General features: G+C 32.5%; 3 protein-coding genes across 8 annotated transcripts; all 3 read left to right on the top strand.

Moving 5' to 3' along the window:
- Positions 1-2723: 2723 nt before the first annotated feature.
- On the top strand, positions 2724-6196 carry LOC114183088 (rho GTPase-activating protein 5-like). 2 transcript variants are annotated; one of them, XM_028069942.1, is made up of 5 exons: positions 2724-3231; positions 3676-3796; positions 3944-4063; positions 4902-5132; positions 5399-6196. In XM_028069942.1, exons 1-5 carry the CDS (start codon positions 2873-2875, stop codon positions 5837-5839), a joined length of 1272 nt encoding a protein of 423 aa, XP_027925743.1. In that variant the 5' UTR covers positions 2724-2872; the 3' UTR covers positions 5840-6196. The 2 variants fall into 2 exon arrangements, with proteins under 2 accessions (XP_027925743.1, XP_027925744.1); XM_028069943.1 differs by having other exon boundaries at positions 2730-3213.
- Positions 6197-9006: 2810 nt separating this feature from the next.
- Positions 9007-10049, top strand: LOC114183090 (protein FANTASTIC FOUR 3-like). The gene has a single exon (XM_028069944.1). It carries the CDS (start codon positions 9186-9188, stop codon positions 9888-9890), a length of 705 nt encoding a protein of 234 aa, XP_027925745.1. The 5' UTR covers positions 9007-9185; the 3' UTR covers positions 9891-10049.
- Positions 10050-13350: 3301 nt separating this feature from the next.
- On the top strand, positions 13351-17918 carry LOC114183284 (N-carbamoylputrescine amidase). 5 transcript variants are annotated; one of them, XM_028070241.1, is made up of 10 exons: positions 13351-13510; positions 14278-14443; positions 14829-14877; positions 15786-15877; positions 16039-16190; positions 16266-16312; positions 16426-16459; positions 16720-16886; positions 17208-17304; positions 17580-17918. In XM_028070241.1, the coding sequence occupies exons 2-10, from the start codon at positions 14358-14360 to the stop codon at positions 17753-17755; spliced, it is 900 nt and encodes a 299-aa protein (XP_027926042.1). In that variant the 5' UTR covers positions 13351-13510; positions 14278-14357; the 3' UTR covers positions 17756-17918. The 5 variants fall into 5 exon arrangements, with proteins under 5 accessions (XP_027926042.1, XP_027926044.1, XP_027926041.1 ...); XM_028070243.1 differs by having other exon boundaries at positions 13354-13510; positions 14136-14443; XM_028070240.1 differs by having other exon boundaries at positions 13358-13505.
- The last annotated feature ends 131 nt before the right edge of the window (positions 17919-18049 follow it).

Raw genomic sequence — 18049 nt, 5'->3', positions numbered from 1 at the left:
TAAAAGTAACGTTGTTATAGGATTTGACGTAACGAGAGAAATCGAGAGACGCCACGAAAGCGTTGTTTGAAAAGACGTGGTCAATATCGGTAGTCCATGCCGTGTTTCGTGTCACCAATAATTATCCTTAACCAAACATAGTTTTAACAATTTGATTAATGGTAACAGATTTTTTATTTATTAAAATATGAAAAAAAAATTAAGTTCTTAAACACTCTTTCAGTTTTAAAATTGTTGTAGTTAATTTCGGAAACTTTTATTGATTAGTGTTTTCATTTTTCAATAAATATTAACTATTTTTAAATAAATTATATTAATGTTATGTTGTTGTAGAAGTAATTTGTTTACTGCATAGGTCAGATTATGTTAGAAAAGTTGTCTTAATCATGTTTATTATTTTTTAATCTGAGTGTAAAGCTTTAAACGTTAAGCAAGCGACCAAAATAATACTTTTTAATGCATTCTTGTATAACTTTGATACTTCCTTCACATCAATTAAAGCAATACACATTTCAATATACAAATTGATTTTGTAAAACCTAATGACAACTAAAACGTTTTTTAGACATTGTACATTTGTATTTAAATCATCTCACGTGTGGCTTTCCAAATAGAGATTTTTCTTTCTTTCATATTCTTTTTTCAAATAATTTGTTGAGAGACAAGAAAATTAGGATATAATGTCTTAGGGAAAAATGAAAAGCTTCAAGGTAAATGTTGTGAAAATTGACAAAAGGACTTAAAAGAAAAAATATTTTATTTAGGAACAAAATACATGATAAATAAAAACATAAAAATAAAAATAATAATTCACGTCTATATACATTTAATTCTTGATTTGACTGAAACATGTACGTTGTCGGTGAACCGTGGTGTCTTTGAAAAGTATTCAGTTTTTTCGTTTATTTATTTTTTTTTGTAAAATCAATTAAAAATTTTAATGTTATCAATTAAATGTATACAGAAAAGAATGTTAATCAAGTTTAAATATTTAGAAAACAAAAGTAGAATTAATATATATTATATATAGCTTTACAATAATTAGGAAAAGTAACAACTTGATAACTCGAATTGGGCCTAAGGTGGGCTTAATTTGTTTAATGGATGTGATTGACATCTTTCATAACCTAATGCAAAGCCCAAAACCACAACATTGGGTTTGATAACATTTATTTAATTTTTATTTTTAATATATAAAATTGTATGATTACAACTGTATTCTTCATCATAAATGTAATATAAATAATTTTTGATAGAAGAAATAATATTAAAATAAAATTAAAGTCATTATTTAAAATTATAAAATTTTAATTTATTTCTAATTATATTACTTTTATTTTTATTATATTATTATTATTATTTTATTCATTAAAGAAAGTTGTCATTATTATTATTATATCATTTAAGTTTTTTCATGCACATTTCAAAAAGTAAATAAAAGTTAACTATGAGTTAAATCAGAGTGACAATCACGTAAATTTAATGAAATTAATGAAATGACTTTTCTTACATATCTCTTCATGAGAGAGTGTCAAAATTCAGAAGTCATTTGCAACTCAGCACTCACAGTTCAGAAGTCAACCTCTTCCTTTTTATTTGTATGAATAATACTCGAATGGATCTAAACACAACATAAGTAATTCAGTAACTTGAGTGTTAAAGAAATAAAAAGTCAAAATGATAAATAACTTGTGCATGTGTGTAATTAGGTGGGACAAAAAAGGAATTTTTGTAGAAAATTTATGATATATTATAAAATTTATTTTAAAGCTATTTAATATTATAATATTCAAACTAATATATAAAAAATTACTAGCTGTAAAATAATTAATTTTTTTAATAAAAATTAAATGTTAAAAGAAATTTATTGGATGAAAAAGAAAAAGAATATATATATATATATATATATATATATATATTATTTAACTAAATTACGTATAAAATTTTCGATTATTTTAATTAAATATTATTAGTATTTTTTAGGGTTAAACTAACTATAATTAGCCCAAAAATATTATCATTCAAAAGGGAAGGATTGAAAACTTACAACTTTTGATTTATTTATTTTATGGATACAATCCCATGCGTATTAATTATGACTTTAGTAATAAATACTCTTCCATCATTCATAATCTAAAAGAAGGATTTCAATAAATTCTTTAAATAGAAACTAAACATAATTAACTCTGGTCTACCAAATTAATACAATAATGACAAATACTTATAACATAAAAAAAGATTGTGCTCTCTGTCATTCTATAAATAGATACACACACCAAACTGATAAAACAATCTGCAGAATTCAAGGACAGAACTAGGTCATCACAATATTAACTTTTTTTATTCATAAGAAATTAAAGTCTAATTTCATGTCAACTAAATATTGGTAGGTACAAAGCTCCTATATTTATTAAATATTAAACCCAATATAAATAAGTTTGTGACGAATGGGAACTGAAAAATGAATAATATAGTGTTACATTACTGAACTGTAAAAGTTCATTATTATGATATTCTTTTACAAGTTTTCACCCTCTTCATGTGTTGAGTTTATGTTGTTGTCTGTGATCTGTCTTTAGTTCTACTCTTCATGTCCCTGTTGCTGTCTTTCTTTCTCTCTCTCTCTCTCTCCACTCACACACATGAAATATTCACAAGCGTGACTACATGTTGAACGCTCCACAACACGCAACATAAAAAAAACCAAGTTAATGATTCTCACGTCCCACACCCTACAAACACTACAACACTTTCCTTCAATCAAACTCCAACTCATAACTGTTAACCTTGGCATTTTCTGAAGGATCAGATCACAAAATCTTTGTGCTTTCGTTTTTTATATTCCAAGTAAAGGCCTCTTTCATTGCCAGCCATGACCGAGGTCCTCCTCTCCCCACCCCATTTTCCATCTTCTTCATCACCAACAACAACAAAGACAACCTCAACCACAACAAACTCATCTCCTTCTCCTTCTTCTTCCTCTTCATTCTCTCGCAATGCCTTTCTCCGACCACACCTCTCTCTCTTGGCTCTTCTCTTGACCCTTTTCCGGAAATCCTTCCTTCCCCGCAAAACCATCTCCTCCGTCATGGACATAGGCTCACCAACTAACGTACGCCATGTTGCTCATGTCACCTTTGATAGGTTCAACGGTTTCCTGGGTTTGCCTGTTGAGTTTGAACCTGAAGTCCCCAGAAGACCTCCTAGTGCTAGGTGTGTGTCTGAGAGAGAGTGAGTGTGTCATGCATGTATATATATTACCAGAGATCAAGACACTTCTTTCTTCATTGTTGAATTATCTAGAGTCACACTTTCTAACTGCATGTTGGTTTGCTTAGTTTTAATATGTAAGAGGAATATATTATGTGTTTTTGATGCACATTATGGTTTGATAATCAGTTTTATTTCTATACACAATCAGTTTTCACAGTTTTAATCAATCAGAAATCATACTAGATATAACTTGTAAAGTAATTGTTTAATGTCAATCGATCAGAAGTCGTGTTCAATATGAGGTTTAAGGTAGCTGTTATACAAATTAACATGAAAATTTATGCTTAGATGAGAATGTTGGAACTTTTTATATACTTTTGGATCTGTTTAAATTGGAGACTCTAATTTCAAGGTTGTGTTTTTGTTTTATTTAATTTCTTTGGTTTTATTTTTCACCTGCAGTGCATCTGTTTTTGGAGTTTCAACAGAATCCATGCAGTTGTCGTATGACTCCAGAGGGAACAGTGTGCCAACTATTCTGCTGTTGATGCAAAGGCATCTGTATGCTCAAGGAGGGTTGCAGGTTGATCTTCGAGATTTGTTGTAACTTGTAAAATTCACATTCTGTGTTGGTGATTATAGCATTAAATTTGTGTGAAACCAACAAAAATGATTTGCTTTATAATGGAACTGTTTTATGGAGACATTTTTGTTCATTTTACACATTCAGGTGGAGGGGATTTTCAGAATTAACGCAGACAATGGTCAAGCGGAGCATGTCAGAGATCAATTGAATATGGGAGTGGTTCCAGAAGGCATTGATGTACATTGTTTGGCAGGGCTAATTAAGGTATAGCATTGTCTGGTTAATAAAATTGAATCATTAATTGACTAAAAAATGTCTCTGTTGTTTGTAATATGATGATTACTTTTGCTTGTAGATAACATAATCATTATTTTCATCACTATTCTTAATAAAGCACAAAAGTATAAAATTCCTTTTCTCTTCTTATAGATCTAGCATGTAATGGAATCATCTGTGCAAATAGAATTGATTCAACATGTAAAGTTAAGAGAGAGGAACTTCTCAATTTCAGAACAGTTACCTTTCTGTGTCTAATAAATGAGAAACAAGCATCATTTCCAAAGTCCAAAGTGTATTTGACTGAATAGTACCACATTGCATATCAGATGACTAGTATCCTGAATGAATTGAGGGTCTAGTGTGAGGGAGAAAAGTTAAATTCATATCTTAGGTATTATTTTTATAGTTTTATAATTATAATTGAAGTTTTACATGGATGTGAATCATTTAAATAATTCCTAAAAGAATTTGTTTGTCTGCTTTCTGTTCTTCTTTCTTGTGCTGATGAATTGTATCCATATCCTGCTTATGCATTAACCTTCCAACTTTTTCACTGCTAGCAACCTGCAACCTTCCATTCATCTACTTAGTTGGAATATGTAACCTATAGGTGTGGTTAGGTGTGGTGTTGTCCTAGCAATCAAAACCAGAACTCATTTCCATGATTCCATCTAATTAAACTGTCATACATAACGAACTATTTGGTTGTTTATGATGAAATACAAGGTAAATGATACAAAACATTATTTTGCAGCTGATGCTTACAATCTATTATTTGTTCTTTTGTTTTGGTTTACTGTGACATTTTTTTTCAATTTTCAAGGCTTGGTTTAGGGAACTTCCTACGGGCATTTTGGATTCATTATCACCGGAGCAGGTTATGCAATGCCAAACAGAGGAGGAATGTGCTGAAATAGTGAGACATCTACCTCATACTGAAGCTTCCCTCTTGGACTGGGCCATCAATCTGATGACTGATGTTGTTCAACATGAACATGTTAATAAGATGAATGCACGTAACATTGCTATGGTTTTTGCACCAAACATGACTCAGGTGTGTTTGCATTTTTTTTTTCATTCTCAATTGATTGCAGGGAAGACAAGATGAACTACATGAGGGTTTTATGATTTTTCTTCCTACATTACTAAATTGCATGTGTACATCTTCTAAAATCAAATAAGTTTTTTTTATCAGTGAAAATCTTTTCTGCTGTATTTTTTTTATATTGGTCATGGCCATTCTGACAATACTTTACCCTTACTGTTCTATCAAATAGTAGTTTAGTAGGTTTGATGCAATGAAACTGTTTCTGACTGCAGATGGCCGACCCAATATCTGCACTGATGTATGCAGTTCAAGTAATGAACTTCTTGAAGACACTCGTATTAAGAACACTGCGGGAAAGAAAGGATTCTGTTGTAGAATCTAATCCTAGATTTTATGCAGAACCTTCTGATGGTAATGGAAGCCAAAGACTTTTGGAGTCCCTCCAGGAAGATACTCATGCAGAAAATGAAGTGTCTCAGGGAAACATTGTTTTAGAGAAAACTGGCTTAGAGTGTTCTCCAGAATCAGTCCAAAACAACTCAACTGAAGGAGAATCTGTCACTCTGACAAACTCTTGTGAGAATCTTGTTAGCAATGAGGAATTGTATTGTGAGTTTCCACCCGTAGGAAACATGGGAAAGGGTAAAAGTGGTCAATCAAGTAAATCAAATGGTAGAAAAGAGTCTAAAAAGACTAGAAGCATCCTCCCATAATCCATCAAACACTTCAGTTGAGAAAAAAAGGAATTGGAGTTTAAGCAGCATTGATTCATATATGAGCATATCAAAGCTTGGCTGCGAAGAAGCATTAAAATGTAAATTGATTATTTGACAACGTGGCATTGTATGTTTGTTTGTCTCATGTTGAAATTGCTAGCAGAAGTTTGTGAAGTGGCTTCAGTATGTTTCTTTTTCTTATTTCTTTTCTTGTTTGTTTAACTTATCTGATTTCAACAATAGTACTATGAACACACTAACATTGTAATGAAATCTCATTCCCTGTGTGTTTACTTGTATTCATAAATACTCCTTAATCATAAATACACCTTCTGTTGCACTTTTGAAGTGGTATTTGGTATTTTTTGTATAAAATTTAAGGGGATGTACAAAGTTCCACCAAGTATCTCTTTGACCCTTTTTTTCTTCCCTTTGTCTGCAAATTTTGATTCAGCCATCTATAGAATTTTATATAAAAGATATAGTGTACAAGAGCACTTTTTTTTTTTCTATTTATGTAAAGAAACAAGGAATGTATTTTTGTCCGTAATTCTGATAATATACCCTGTTAATGAATTTTGATACTTGTTTTTACAGGAATCGGAGCTTAGTTTGTTGTTGTCCGATTGAAAAAATTGTCTCCATAATGTTTTCAAGGGGGTGTCTTTCCTTTCTCTACAAAGAATACATTCAGATCTCCATTTATCTATAATATTTTAACGAACCAAAAGCTACATAAGTCTATACACATATGCTACATATGCTTTATACAAATAAATACATGAATGCTCTCTGTAAACATAGGACAAATCACTTACCGACATAAACAACAAATTTAGTTATAAAATGAAACATCATGTTCATACATGGTCAAATGATTTAGATGAATGTCTATGACTAAAGTACACAACAAAACATCAAATTACTTAGCTGATTGATCATTAATTCCACAGGTTTATTAAATTGCATGGCATTGGCAGATGATATTGTTGTGTTATCCCTTTTTCTTGCCTTGTTGGTGAGTGATAAATGCTCTAGAAGTTTGGAAAGTCTTAAACCATTCCAGGTATTATTTTATAACAGTTACAAGGTCAGATGTTGTATCTATCACCGAACAGGAGGCAGCAATGCATAATCCATCAAAGACGGTCAGTTGAGAAAAAAAGGAGTTGGGAGTTTCAGTGTTTAAAAAAATATAATTTTTGAGTTCTGCAATTCATATATGAGCTGATATCAAAGCTTGACTGTGAAGAAGCATTGAAATGTAAATTGATTATTTGTAAATGTAAGTTTGTTTGCCTCACGTTGGAATTGCTAGCGGAAGTTTGTGAAGTGGCTTCAGTATAACTTTTGTGATTTCAACTTTCAACAACAGTACCATGAACACACTAGCATTGTAATGAAATCTCATTCCTTGTATTGATAATTATTCCTTAATCATAAATATCTGGTCCAATAAGTTTGGCATAAAACTTACATAACTAAGACTGGCAATAAGACATGATACGCGTTTAGGTACAAGTGGAACCTTTTATTCTTGGACCATAATAGTGGCCGTACAACTTCACAACAAACTTTTATTGAAAAAATATCGTATGATTGATTTGGGAGGCATCACGTCCACAAAGGTTAAACCAATGGTAAGAAGTTTTATGGAGGTGGGAAATATCAAGAGGAATGAAAACCACAAAACTACGAAACTTTAAAGAAAAAAAATTGCAAGCTACTTTCACACCAAAACGCATCTATGGGTTAATTGTATGCACATTTCCATAATGGGACAAGGCAGTGAAAGGGAGGGCTAACTAAGAACCAACCATTTTCCTAGAAAGGAGTCATCAAGTTTAAAGGACAGAATGGAATATTCCTCTCCCTCTTTCCACCAATTATAAACAACGATCACAAGTGGTAATGGTGGAACTAGAAGCCATGCATGCATAAGTTCTTGGTTTGTGGCAATTCTGTTCTGCATCCTACTAGCCTTATGCTAGCAAGTGCAGAAAGCTGAATGAGACTGTACAGTGTTCAATGATAGGGAAGTATTCCAAATTTAATGAACAATCCATTAATTAATTTTATTCCATTATTCATCTTAAGGACACACTGTGTATTATTGCAAGAAGTATAATACCCTGTGTGTGACCTATGTTTAGGTGGTCTTGGCCTAAAATCGCATAACTTTAAGCAGTGCAAAGTAGCTAGTGTGGTACCAGCTAGCCTACTACTACCAGGTGTGGTCAAGAGACACTTGTGTATAATCATGCCACGTTGCTTGCGATGTTCAAACCTTTCAGAGCCACTTGGACAGTTACAACTTACAAGTGAAAACGGTTAATTGAACGTGTACACACATTGAAATGTTACATTTTAAAGATAGGAGAGAAGGGTGTGGCTGAAAGTGTGTGTTTGCAAGTTCACATCATTGTACTCTGGACAGCACCATGGAAGGATCGAATCATTGCTCAAAATTTGCCCCTCACAAAACCAAGAAAGTTGTGGTCCTGTCCCTTGTTTCCTTCCTCAACGGGAACGTCCAATTGGAGTGCCATCTGCACATGCAAGCTCTTGGTTATACCACTTTTATGGATTCATCTTCACAGACAAATTAATGACTACACATTGTTTTATGTATTTAGGTAGAAACCTAAAAGGCTATAATATTTGTTGCCTGATGCAATCCGTGTATTGGATTTGCACCCAAGACTAGGTCTATGTTTTGGAAGATACCAAGTTTTCAAGTCATTTCCAAGACCGTGTATAAAAGTTACTTTCAGGTTGGAAGCCCTTTTAATAAGGGTGTGAGAGTGAGAGGTCCTAGAAAACTTTAGCAATACATGGCATACTAATTAAGGGTGAATGCTCAAGAAATCATCTTACCACAATTAACTAGTGTAGGATTGTCCAACCTAAGTAGCAGATGTAAATTTGAGTTTGAGCATTAGATATGTGATTAAATACTTAAAAAATGATTTTGTTGTTGAAGTTACAACCAAGTTGAAGAGAATTATCTGATGTTTTTGTCTTAGAAAAGAATTAAGATAAATCTGAGCCTATAGTTTGTTACCTAGGACTTTTATTATATGGCCAGAAAATCCAAAGCTAAGCTACGTAAGCATAATCACCCGTTGGCCATTTATAAGCCACACCAACTGAAATCAGAACTTTCTACTGCATATATAATAGCATCTTCCCCTTGATTATTTTTCAACTCATGCTATTTACGTGCCTCTTTACTCTTTTCCCCTATCCCTCAACTACCAAAAGTTAGCACTTAGAACACCCTTTTCTTTCTTCCTTTCTACACAAAGCACCAACTCATACAACACTGGGTAGCAAGAAAGGCATGGCAACATGTGGGAGCCTGCATCACATCTTAGATACCCTATTGCCAGAAAACACAACACTGCTTGAATCCCTCTCATGGAACCAAATAAAGCCCGTAAAACCCGCAGAGAAAACCCTTTCCTTCACTGAGATATTTGCAGAACCCTCCATCCAGCCCTACGTTTCTACTTCATCATCAAGTGAGAAAACATACAACACCAACAGCCACAAAAGCAGTGATAGCTTCTCATCCTTGAGTTCTGAGAGTTTGCAGCTTTGCACTGAGGGTCTTGGCTTTGAGAGTTCAGATGATGTTGAAGACTTAAAGGATGGAACGAATGAGAGTTGGGAAAGGTTTAAGGAGAAAGAGGGTGTGAAAAGGTATGTGAGTTCAAGGGTGAGTGAGTACCCTCCTCCCATTTCAAGCATAGGGAGGAGTGGGAGGCCTTGGGTTTGTTTCAAGTCCTACAGGAGTGAAGGGAGGTTTGTTCTCGAAGAGATAAGGATTCCCACGCACGAGTTCCTCCATGCTTGTAGAGAGGATGGAAGGTTGAAGCTGAATTTTGTTCACCCTGATGATGAACTTTCAGAAGAAGAAGAAGAAGAAGAAGAAGATGCTGATGTAGGAAGTATAGATGAAGAAGAAGAAGAAGAAAACATGGGTGAAGAAAATGATGGTTGTGTGACAGATCATGAAAATGAACAAAAAGAGATTGATGCTTAAGTGACTAGTCACTCACTTGATAAAGAGCAGAAAATTTGGATGCTATAATGGACAAAAAAAAAGAAATTGAAGCACTGTTGTGATTTTGTATCATTTCTCTTTATTGTTATACTCTACCCAAAAAAAGAAGCATGTGGGAACCATTCTGACCTTCCTATACACCAAAGGATTTACCAAAAATTTCTGTCTCTATCTTTGTATCATTACGTATTTAAAGTATGTTTATGATCATAATGAGATTTAGATCAAATCAACTATTTTTCCTACTAATTACTATATAATTCACATGCACGGCAGGGCTCATAGGTTGCAGCAGGTAGCCATCGTTAATTTAACTGAACAATGGCTGGCTCAGAACAACTAAAGTAATGAACCAATAGTACACAGTAGCAGGTAAGTTTATTGTTTATTACGAGACATTCGGCAAATACTTGATAATATATGTTACGCCATCATATATTGTTAAATGTATTTACACTAAAGATCTGTTAAAAATCTAGGTTTGAGTCTATGTCTCACTTTAGACAAAAACGAAAATGTTGAATACTATATAAAAATAAAGATTCATAAATCCATCACTTTAAGATTATGAGTTGAAAATGATGTAGATCATTTAAGATTATGAATTGAAAATGGTGTCGATCCCTTATACAGGATCAGACTCGATCTGTGTTGTTTGTCATTTGGTTGAAGAGATGGAGTAGTTTCTACTTTGGAGTAAGCCAAATAACATTCCTGCTCCATTGGACAACATCACCATCCTGCAAACACTCTTTGCCAACCAAGGACTTGATTTGAAGGACTTGGTCCTGCTCTCTGGTACTTTTTATTAAACAATTTCTTAAGCATTATTGTTGAAGTATGTCAAATATCTGAATGGATTGTTTAGTTTTAAGGAATTTGCTAATTATGTTGCAAATATCAGAAAGTTGCTTGTAACTAATGGCTAAGGTTTCAGGTGCTCACACAATTGGTGTGGCTCATTGCTCATCATTATCAAATAGCTTGTTCAACTTTATTGGGTGATCAAGACCCTCCACTGGACACTGGACAGTGAATATGCTGAAAATCTGAAAACTTTAAAGTACAAGAACATTGATAAGTTGAACACCACAAAGAACATTGAATTGCTTGAAGGATCACTTGAAAATTTGTTTGCTGAGTTTGCCAGCTCCATTGAGAAAATGGGAAGAATTAAGGTGAAGACAGGGACAGAAGGAGAGATCAGGAAGCATTGTTTAATTATAGACAAAAAATACAACATATATGTTGAATGCATTGCCTTCTGTTGTTTTTTATTTTTCAAATTGAAGTAACTATCCCACTCATGGAAAGTTCTATAGGGTAAAGTATAGATATTTTTTATTTTGAGAACACAACAAATAGTAGCCACACGTTTTAACATAAGTATATCCAAAATTATTCATAGAATTTTTCTAAATTTTGACTTTATAAACTACGATTTTATTCCCTTCGACCCTGCCAGCAAGTAAATGCAGAAGCCAGTGAAGAAATCATTGTTTAATCTTGTGATAGAGACACAGTGTAATCTTTCTGCCAACAACACATTCTTTTTTAGATGATGTAGTAAAAGAAGGAGAAACAAAGCTAAACCTTGTTTGGATGTGTCAGATCATCAATGTATAAAAAGTAATCCTCCACCGGAGAAGCCACAACCAAATCTCTGCCAATATAAACTTATGATTATATCAGTATGATCCAAAATTTGAATTATAATTTCACTGCTCAGTTTACTTCAATGACTACTCCTATAATGCAATATTCAAGCATTGTTTTAATGGAAGCAAACAAGACATAAAATATGGCTAGGAAGAATAGAACTAAAACAAATCTTAATATATTAAGACTGAGAAAATTATAGTGATTGGGAAGGTGATTTGTTATTATTTTTTATTTTTAAAAAGAATTTATAGATTACTGATTATTGAAAAAATTATTTTATTTAAAAGATATATAAAATAGTTATTATAATATAAACAAGTTATATATATAATTATTTATTAAATAAATTTATTTAAAAAGTTATTATAAGATATACCGATTTATTATTATTTTTATTTAAAATATTTCTAAGAGATAGAATCAAAATGATAGGAAAATATATGGGGATGAAACTCTAAGCTTATAAGATCGTATTAATTTTTATCAAAGAAAAACAAGATTAATTGAGACTATTCACTCAGGAACACATCAAGTCAATGATAATTTTTGTAACTATTGATATTATGGATTTTAAGTTTATGTGAGGTAACATGGGATCCATAGTAGGTGAGAAAATTATTCGTTTGGTAGAATATACTATTAATAAACTTTTACCTCTTTTCTTGTATATGTTCGTTCGGAAGGTTAAAATGGGTTGATTGTTATATGAGATTGACTCGTATGATCCAACGTGTTAGTGAGTCAGACGTGTTGAGCTTTCTTAGATTGGCGAGTCCAAAAAATAATCCAATCCACTTTTTTTTTGGGTCAGCAGACTAGTCCGTCAGATCTGAACCATCTTGACATCCTAATAAATATAAATCGATCTTATAAATGAAATGTTCTAACTATACTAAATATATTTTTCCTCTAAATAAATAAATAAAACAAATATTAAAATTGCAATCATAATATAACAAAACATATATCATATCTCTACATATTAACCTCTACTTCCCTCTACCAATTGCTAGACAAGATAAAAGAAGTAAGAAATTGTTATATATGAACAACTTATTATTGTTACCATTACCAATATTTTAAAAGTAACATGATATTTGTGGTTAAAATGATTCCTCAAATTTAGCTTATTTTCTTTATTCAAATTAAGAATAGGAGCGGTAAGAAAATTAAAACTTGTCATGTATATTTTAATTTAGTAAAAATATGTAAAGTAAATTATAACAACTTTCGCACAGTTAGATTAAGATTTCAAAAGAAACAACGATTTTCAATTTCTATACAATATAAATTACGGATTTCATTATAATTTAACTCACACGGAGAGTTGAGAAAAAAAAAAGGTCATAAAAGAATAAAAGTACAACTAGAACTAGAAATAATTTGGAGAATTAGGGTTTTTTATTGACGCCAATTGAAGTAACTTAACTTTTTAGTCAATATAAAAACATTATTTCTTAACGTTGAGATTATTTAACAGTTAATATAATTTTTTGCTATTTTTTTATTAATATTTGTCAATGTTTTTAACTAATATTAAGGGAATACTATTTTTCTATGGAAGTCGACCAAAATTTTCAATTGAAGTATTAATTTATATATTTGGTATTTTTGTATTTATTATTATTAATAATTAAAATAATGCATTCAAATATAAAAGTTAAAATTTAATAAATTTAAATTACTTTATCTAGCTCAAACATTTTAAAAAGTAAATAATTTAAAATAAAACTAATTTAAATTCAAAATGTTTTAATTTTCTCTTTAACATCTTTAACATGTGCTCCTAAAAGTAGGGGTTCAGCAAAGCTAGCTATTCCTCAATCTCACCCTTTCACCTCCATCTCTGCAATCACCACTGTAGGAGAAAAACCTGTCCGTGAATCCACTTCTGGAGTGAGCATTGTTCACGCCTACCCTTGCCTGCATCTGGTGAGGTCATTTTTTCACTCTTTCTTTTCCGATTTGGGTTCCTTGATTTTTAGAGTGTTATTGCAAAAGGGTCACGTGTGTTTGTAACCTCACCGGAAATTGCTTGGAGCGAGTCCAGATAAGGTGCCGCAGTGATCGGAAATTTCTGCACACGGCTCCACAGTCTGCGAGATGTGGGAAGGATTTGAGAAATGTAACACTAGTCAATCTAGCTTGCAAAAAATAAATACTTTTCATGTATGAAGATGACTCACATCTTTTTCTGACCACATCATTTTCCTAATACTTTTCATGTTGAACTCTGAAAAAATGTTCTAACACGTGCTTCTGGAATTTTTAAGTTCATATGCTTCTCGTGCCTATTATGGTATTCATTAATTATATAGATTGCTTTTTCGGATTCATTCATGATTATTTTGTAAACATAAAATGTGCGGTTATGGACTTATGGTAATTAATGTATACCAATATAATATTTGATTGTTTGTATGGTAAATTGGTAATCATTATGGCCTTCCAACTCTACATATTTTTGTGTGCAAGGTAATTTATACTTGATTTCATGTCTATATTGTGCCATATGCTATCTCGAAGACTAAATATAATTTCACTGTATCTCACTGTATGCAGTGCACTTCCAAAAGAAAGGGAATAAAGGGCAAATAATCCCTAAGTTTGAGAATTGTCGATGGGACTTAGAATCTTATTCCCTTTAGAAAAGTTGGTTGGTCTTGGCCGAATATAATTTCACGGTATCTCTCACTGTATGCAGTGCACTTCCAAAATAAAGGGAATAAAGGGCCATTAATCTTCTGTTAAAGAAATCTGAGTCTAATTACGTTGTTCCTGCGGATGGAGAAGCGTAGAACCGTGGTGGTTTCTGCTCTGCAGTTTTCTTGCACCGATGATGTCTCAACAAATGTCGCCACCGCCGAGAGGTGACTATTTCGCTTCCTTCCTTATTTTCCTACTTACAATTTCAATTTATTTCAGATTCTTTATTCTTGCAATCTCAATTCCATGCCCTGAATCCTGAATTAGTGACGAGGTTTACAAGCTGCCCAGGTTAAAAGATTTAATTTTTAGCCCATGCTTCCACTGGATGTCGCTCACATTCAAAAGGAAACATTATAATATTTTCTTTAGCTTTGGCTCACAGAGACAACCCTGACCGTCCTTACTTCAATGCTTGCAGCTTGTGAACTTTTTGAGCTTCAGTTTTTTTCCCTAACTATTGTTTAATTATATAAGAGTTAATTGGTAGATTGGTCAGAAATGAATTTCTATCCATGTTATGTGATACCTTTGGCTCTTCTGCTGCAGGCTAGTTAGAGCTGCACATAAACAGGGTGCAAATATCATTCTCATTCAGGTGTGTTTATAACCTGGGATGCCCTTCCTAATAGTGCTTCTTTCTTGTGTTACATGTCAATTATAGATTATTTAATTCCATCCAATAGTTTTGTTAACTCCTTTAATTCCTTCATAAGGTTAGGGTCATGTAGATATGTGCATAAATGAATTCTAAGTGTATTCTTCATTCACTGGGTCAAAACCATGTGATTATTTGTTCACAACATCAATTAAAAGTATTCTTTGTTTTAAGGAAAATGAAGATTTAAGAGCAGCAAGCTCCAACATAACAAAGTACATGTTGAGATTGTGGACTAGAAGCATAGATCTGGTTACATTATCAATTTACATGGAAATAATTTTCTTGATTTATAAATCATTTACTCTATTGTATCCGACATTTTATAAGATGGTATTTCTTTCATAAAACTATTTTTTACCATGAATAATACAATGCTATGTTATGGTCCAGAACTTATGGGTCAAACTATGGGACACTATAGATGATAAACCTAGTGAGACATGGGTGAATTTGTTTGACTGTGAGTAGAGTTGTTTTTTCTGCCATATGCCTGTATGAAATGGAATTTGGGTTAGATTTGAATAAATTACAGCCCTACTTCTTCACTATTTATTAATTTAATTAGCATTGTTTTGTTACAAAAAATGTTGATTTCATAATAATGCTTATGATTCTTGACAGTAATTGCTGATATCGTCAGAATATTTTTGCTGTAAATTTATTTATCTTTGGAACTACTGGCCAGACAGACTAACGGATTATTATGACTTTTGATGTTGATACTGACAAAACAGATTCCATATCCTATCATTGTAGGGATAGTAATTTTAATGTTCATTAATCTGATGGAAAACCCTGGTTGGCTGTGTGTTTGAATCACATTAATAATGTTTGACTAATTTCAGGAACTCTTTGAAGGTTATTACTTCTGTCAAGCGCAAAGAGAGGATTATATTCAAAGAGCTAAGCCACATAAGGACCATCCCACAATCCTCAGGTAAAATAATATAAATTAGCTTCTGTGATCTGCTTGTTAGTCACTACGTGCATGCCACTGAACATAGTACTTTTGGGGCAGAGGAACAAACATTGGCATAGCCTTTTATGCTCATCGTCCTATAGTGAATCCTTATTCTTGTTTCAATGTTCATAACGTAGGATGCAGAAACTTGCAAAAGAGTTAGGCGTAGTTATACCAGTTAGCTTCTTTGAGGAGGCAAATAATGCACACTATAATTCAATAGCCATAATTGATGCTGATGGCACTGATCTTGGGATTTATAGAAAGTCCCATATTCCGGATGGACCAGGTATGCAATATTCTGGCCACTTATGTGTCAGTTAGAATGTTTACATCCTAACCCATCAAACAATCTCTCCTACAGGTTACGAGGAAAAGTTCTACTTTAATCCAGGGGATACTGGATTTAAGGTGGGTACCTAAGATAGCCTTAATTGATATGCACTGATTTGAATGAATTTGGTTTTATGGTCCTTTTTTATGACTATTGAACGCCATGTAACATTGAGGCTTTTGCTGAACAGGTTTTCAAGACCAAATTTGCAAAAATTGGAGTTGGTATTAATTTATAATTACTGTAATTGTATGCATTCTATTTTCCTTTCCTATACTGAAACATCTATTAAACGTGTTATGTATAAGATTTTGACTGACAGAAAAATGCTGAATCTGTAAAAGATATGTCCCCAATGTTGACTTTATCTTTGCAAAAGCAACCCAACACATTTTGGAACATGCATTTTTTGTCTTCGTGTGAGATAGCAGCTGAAGTTAACATTCTTATTTTCTGTTACTATTTTACCTAATTTTCATGTCAGCTATATGTTGGGATCAGTGGTTTCCTGAGGCAGCCCGTTCAATGGTGCTTCAAGGTGCTGAGATTTTATTTTATCCTACGGCTATTGGGACTGAACCACATGATGCAAACATTGATTCGCGTGACCACTGGAAACGAGTTATGCAAGGACATGCTGGGGCCAATTTGGTAGGTTTTGTATGCAAGTCAATGGTTACTCACCCACATAATTTTTTTCATTTATGATGTGTTTCTGTTAGGTGCATATCTTGGCTCCTTATATATAATCTGCTTGCAGCTCTTTCTATTTCCATGTCTAGATTCTATAACTCCTTAAGCATTATTTGTTGGATAAAAAACAGAAGATACAATGCTAAACTATGCATCAGAGAAAAGAAAATTTACTGTTTGATAATATTTTCAAGAAAATGTGGAGGGTTGAACCATTTGTGTAAACATTAATACTTAAACTTTCCAACATATGTTATCAAATAATTTTGGAAAATGCAGGTACCTCTTGTGGCTTCAAATAGGATTGGAAAGGAGATAATTGAGACTGAGCATGGAAAAAGCGAGATAACATTTTATGGAAACTCCTTCATAGCAGGTAATTTGACTGAACGGATTTCTTGCTGGCACAGAAATACACTTTACTCGTTGTCCAGTGCAGTCATAAAAAGCTTTTCATTGAAAATATGATATACTTTTTCAGCATTCATATAAACCTTTAACTAATCTTATCTTGCTGTGCTCCATTGCCCCTTTCCTCTTTATACTGTAATAATTCTCTTACTTCATTTTTCATATACTTGGGAAGATTTAGCTGCTGCCACAAGTTCTCTTTTTCTGTCTGTCTTTTGACTCTGTTCTACTATCATACAGGGCCTAATGGAGAAATTGTTTCAATTGCTGACGATAAGGAGGAAGCAGTTCTTATTGCACAATTTGATTTGGACAAGATCAAATCCACGAGACATAGTTGGGGGGTATTCCGTGATAGGCGTCCCGATCTATATAAGGCGCTTTTAACCTTAGATGGCACCAATCCTGTTCAGTGATAGATAAAACATCTTATTTTGCAACTGTTAGAATGATACCTGGAATGGTTTAAGCCTTTCCAAACTTCTAGAGGATTTATCACTCACCAACAAGGCAAGAACAAGGGATAAAAACTGTTAATTTCATGCAATTTAATAAACATGTGGAATTTTTAGTTTAATATTTATATATGTCAAACATTCTTAATTTATATATATATATATATATATATATATATATATAATATAAATAAGTTCAAAATTGTTTATTTATAGTAAATGTCCATTATATATCAGAAGAGGATTTTTTTTCTC

The sequence above is a fragment of the Vigna unguiculata genome, chromosome 5, assembly GCF_004118075.2.
Source record: "Vigna unguiculata cultivar IT97K-499-35 chromosome 5, ASM411807v1, whole genome shotgun sequence".
Taxonomy (NCBI): Eukaryota; Viridiplantae; Streptophyta; class Magnoliopsida; order Fabales; family Fabaceae; genus Vigna; species Vigna unguiculata.
Note: the sequence above shows the minus strand (reverse complement) of the source record. Positions and strands in the feature narration are given on the sequence as shown.

What these genes read in the sequence shown, in the direction of transcription:
- LOC114183088 (XM_028069942.1), top strand. Translation starts at nt 2,873, where the DNA reads ATGACCGAGGTCCTCCTCTCCCCACCCCATTTTCCATCTTCTTCATCA. An exon ending in AGGTGTGTGTCTGAGAGAGA is followed by an intron (nt 3,232 to 3,675) that starts GTGAGTGTGTCA and finishes TTTCACCTGCAG; the next exon opens with TGCATCTGTTTTTGGAGTTT. An exon ending in TTGCACCAAACATGACTCAG is followed by an intron (nt 5,133 to 5,398) that starts GTGTGTTTGCAT and finishes TTCTGACTGCAG; the next exon opens with ATGGCCGACCCAATATCTGC.
- LOC114183090 (XM_028069944.1), top strand. Translation starts at nt 9,186, where the DNA reads ATGGCAACATGTGGGAGCCTGCATCACATCTTAGATACCCTATTGCCA.
- LOC114183284 (XM_028070241.1), top strand. Translation starts at nt 14,358, where the DNA reads ATGGAGAAGCGTAGAACCGTGGTGGTTTCTGCTCTGCAGTTTTCTTGC. An exon ending in GACCATCCCACAATCCTCAG is followed by an intron (nt 15,878 to 16,038) that starts GTAAAATAATAT and finishes TTCATAACGTAG; the next exon opens with GATGCAGAAACTTGCAAAAG. An exon ending in CCATATTCCGGATGGACCAG is followed by an intron (nt 16,191 to 16,265) that starts GTATGCAATATT and finishes TCTCTCCTACAG; the next exon opens with GTTACGAGGAAAAGTTCTAC.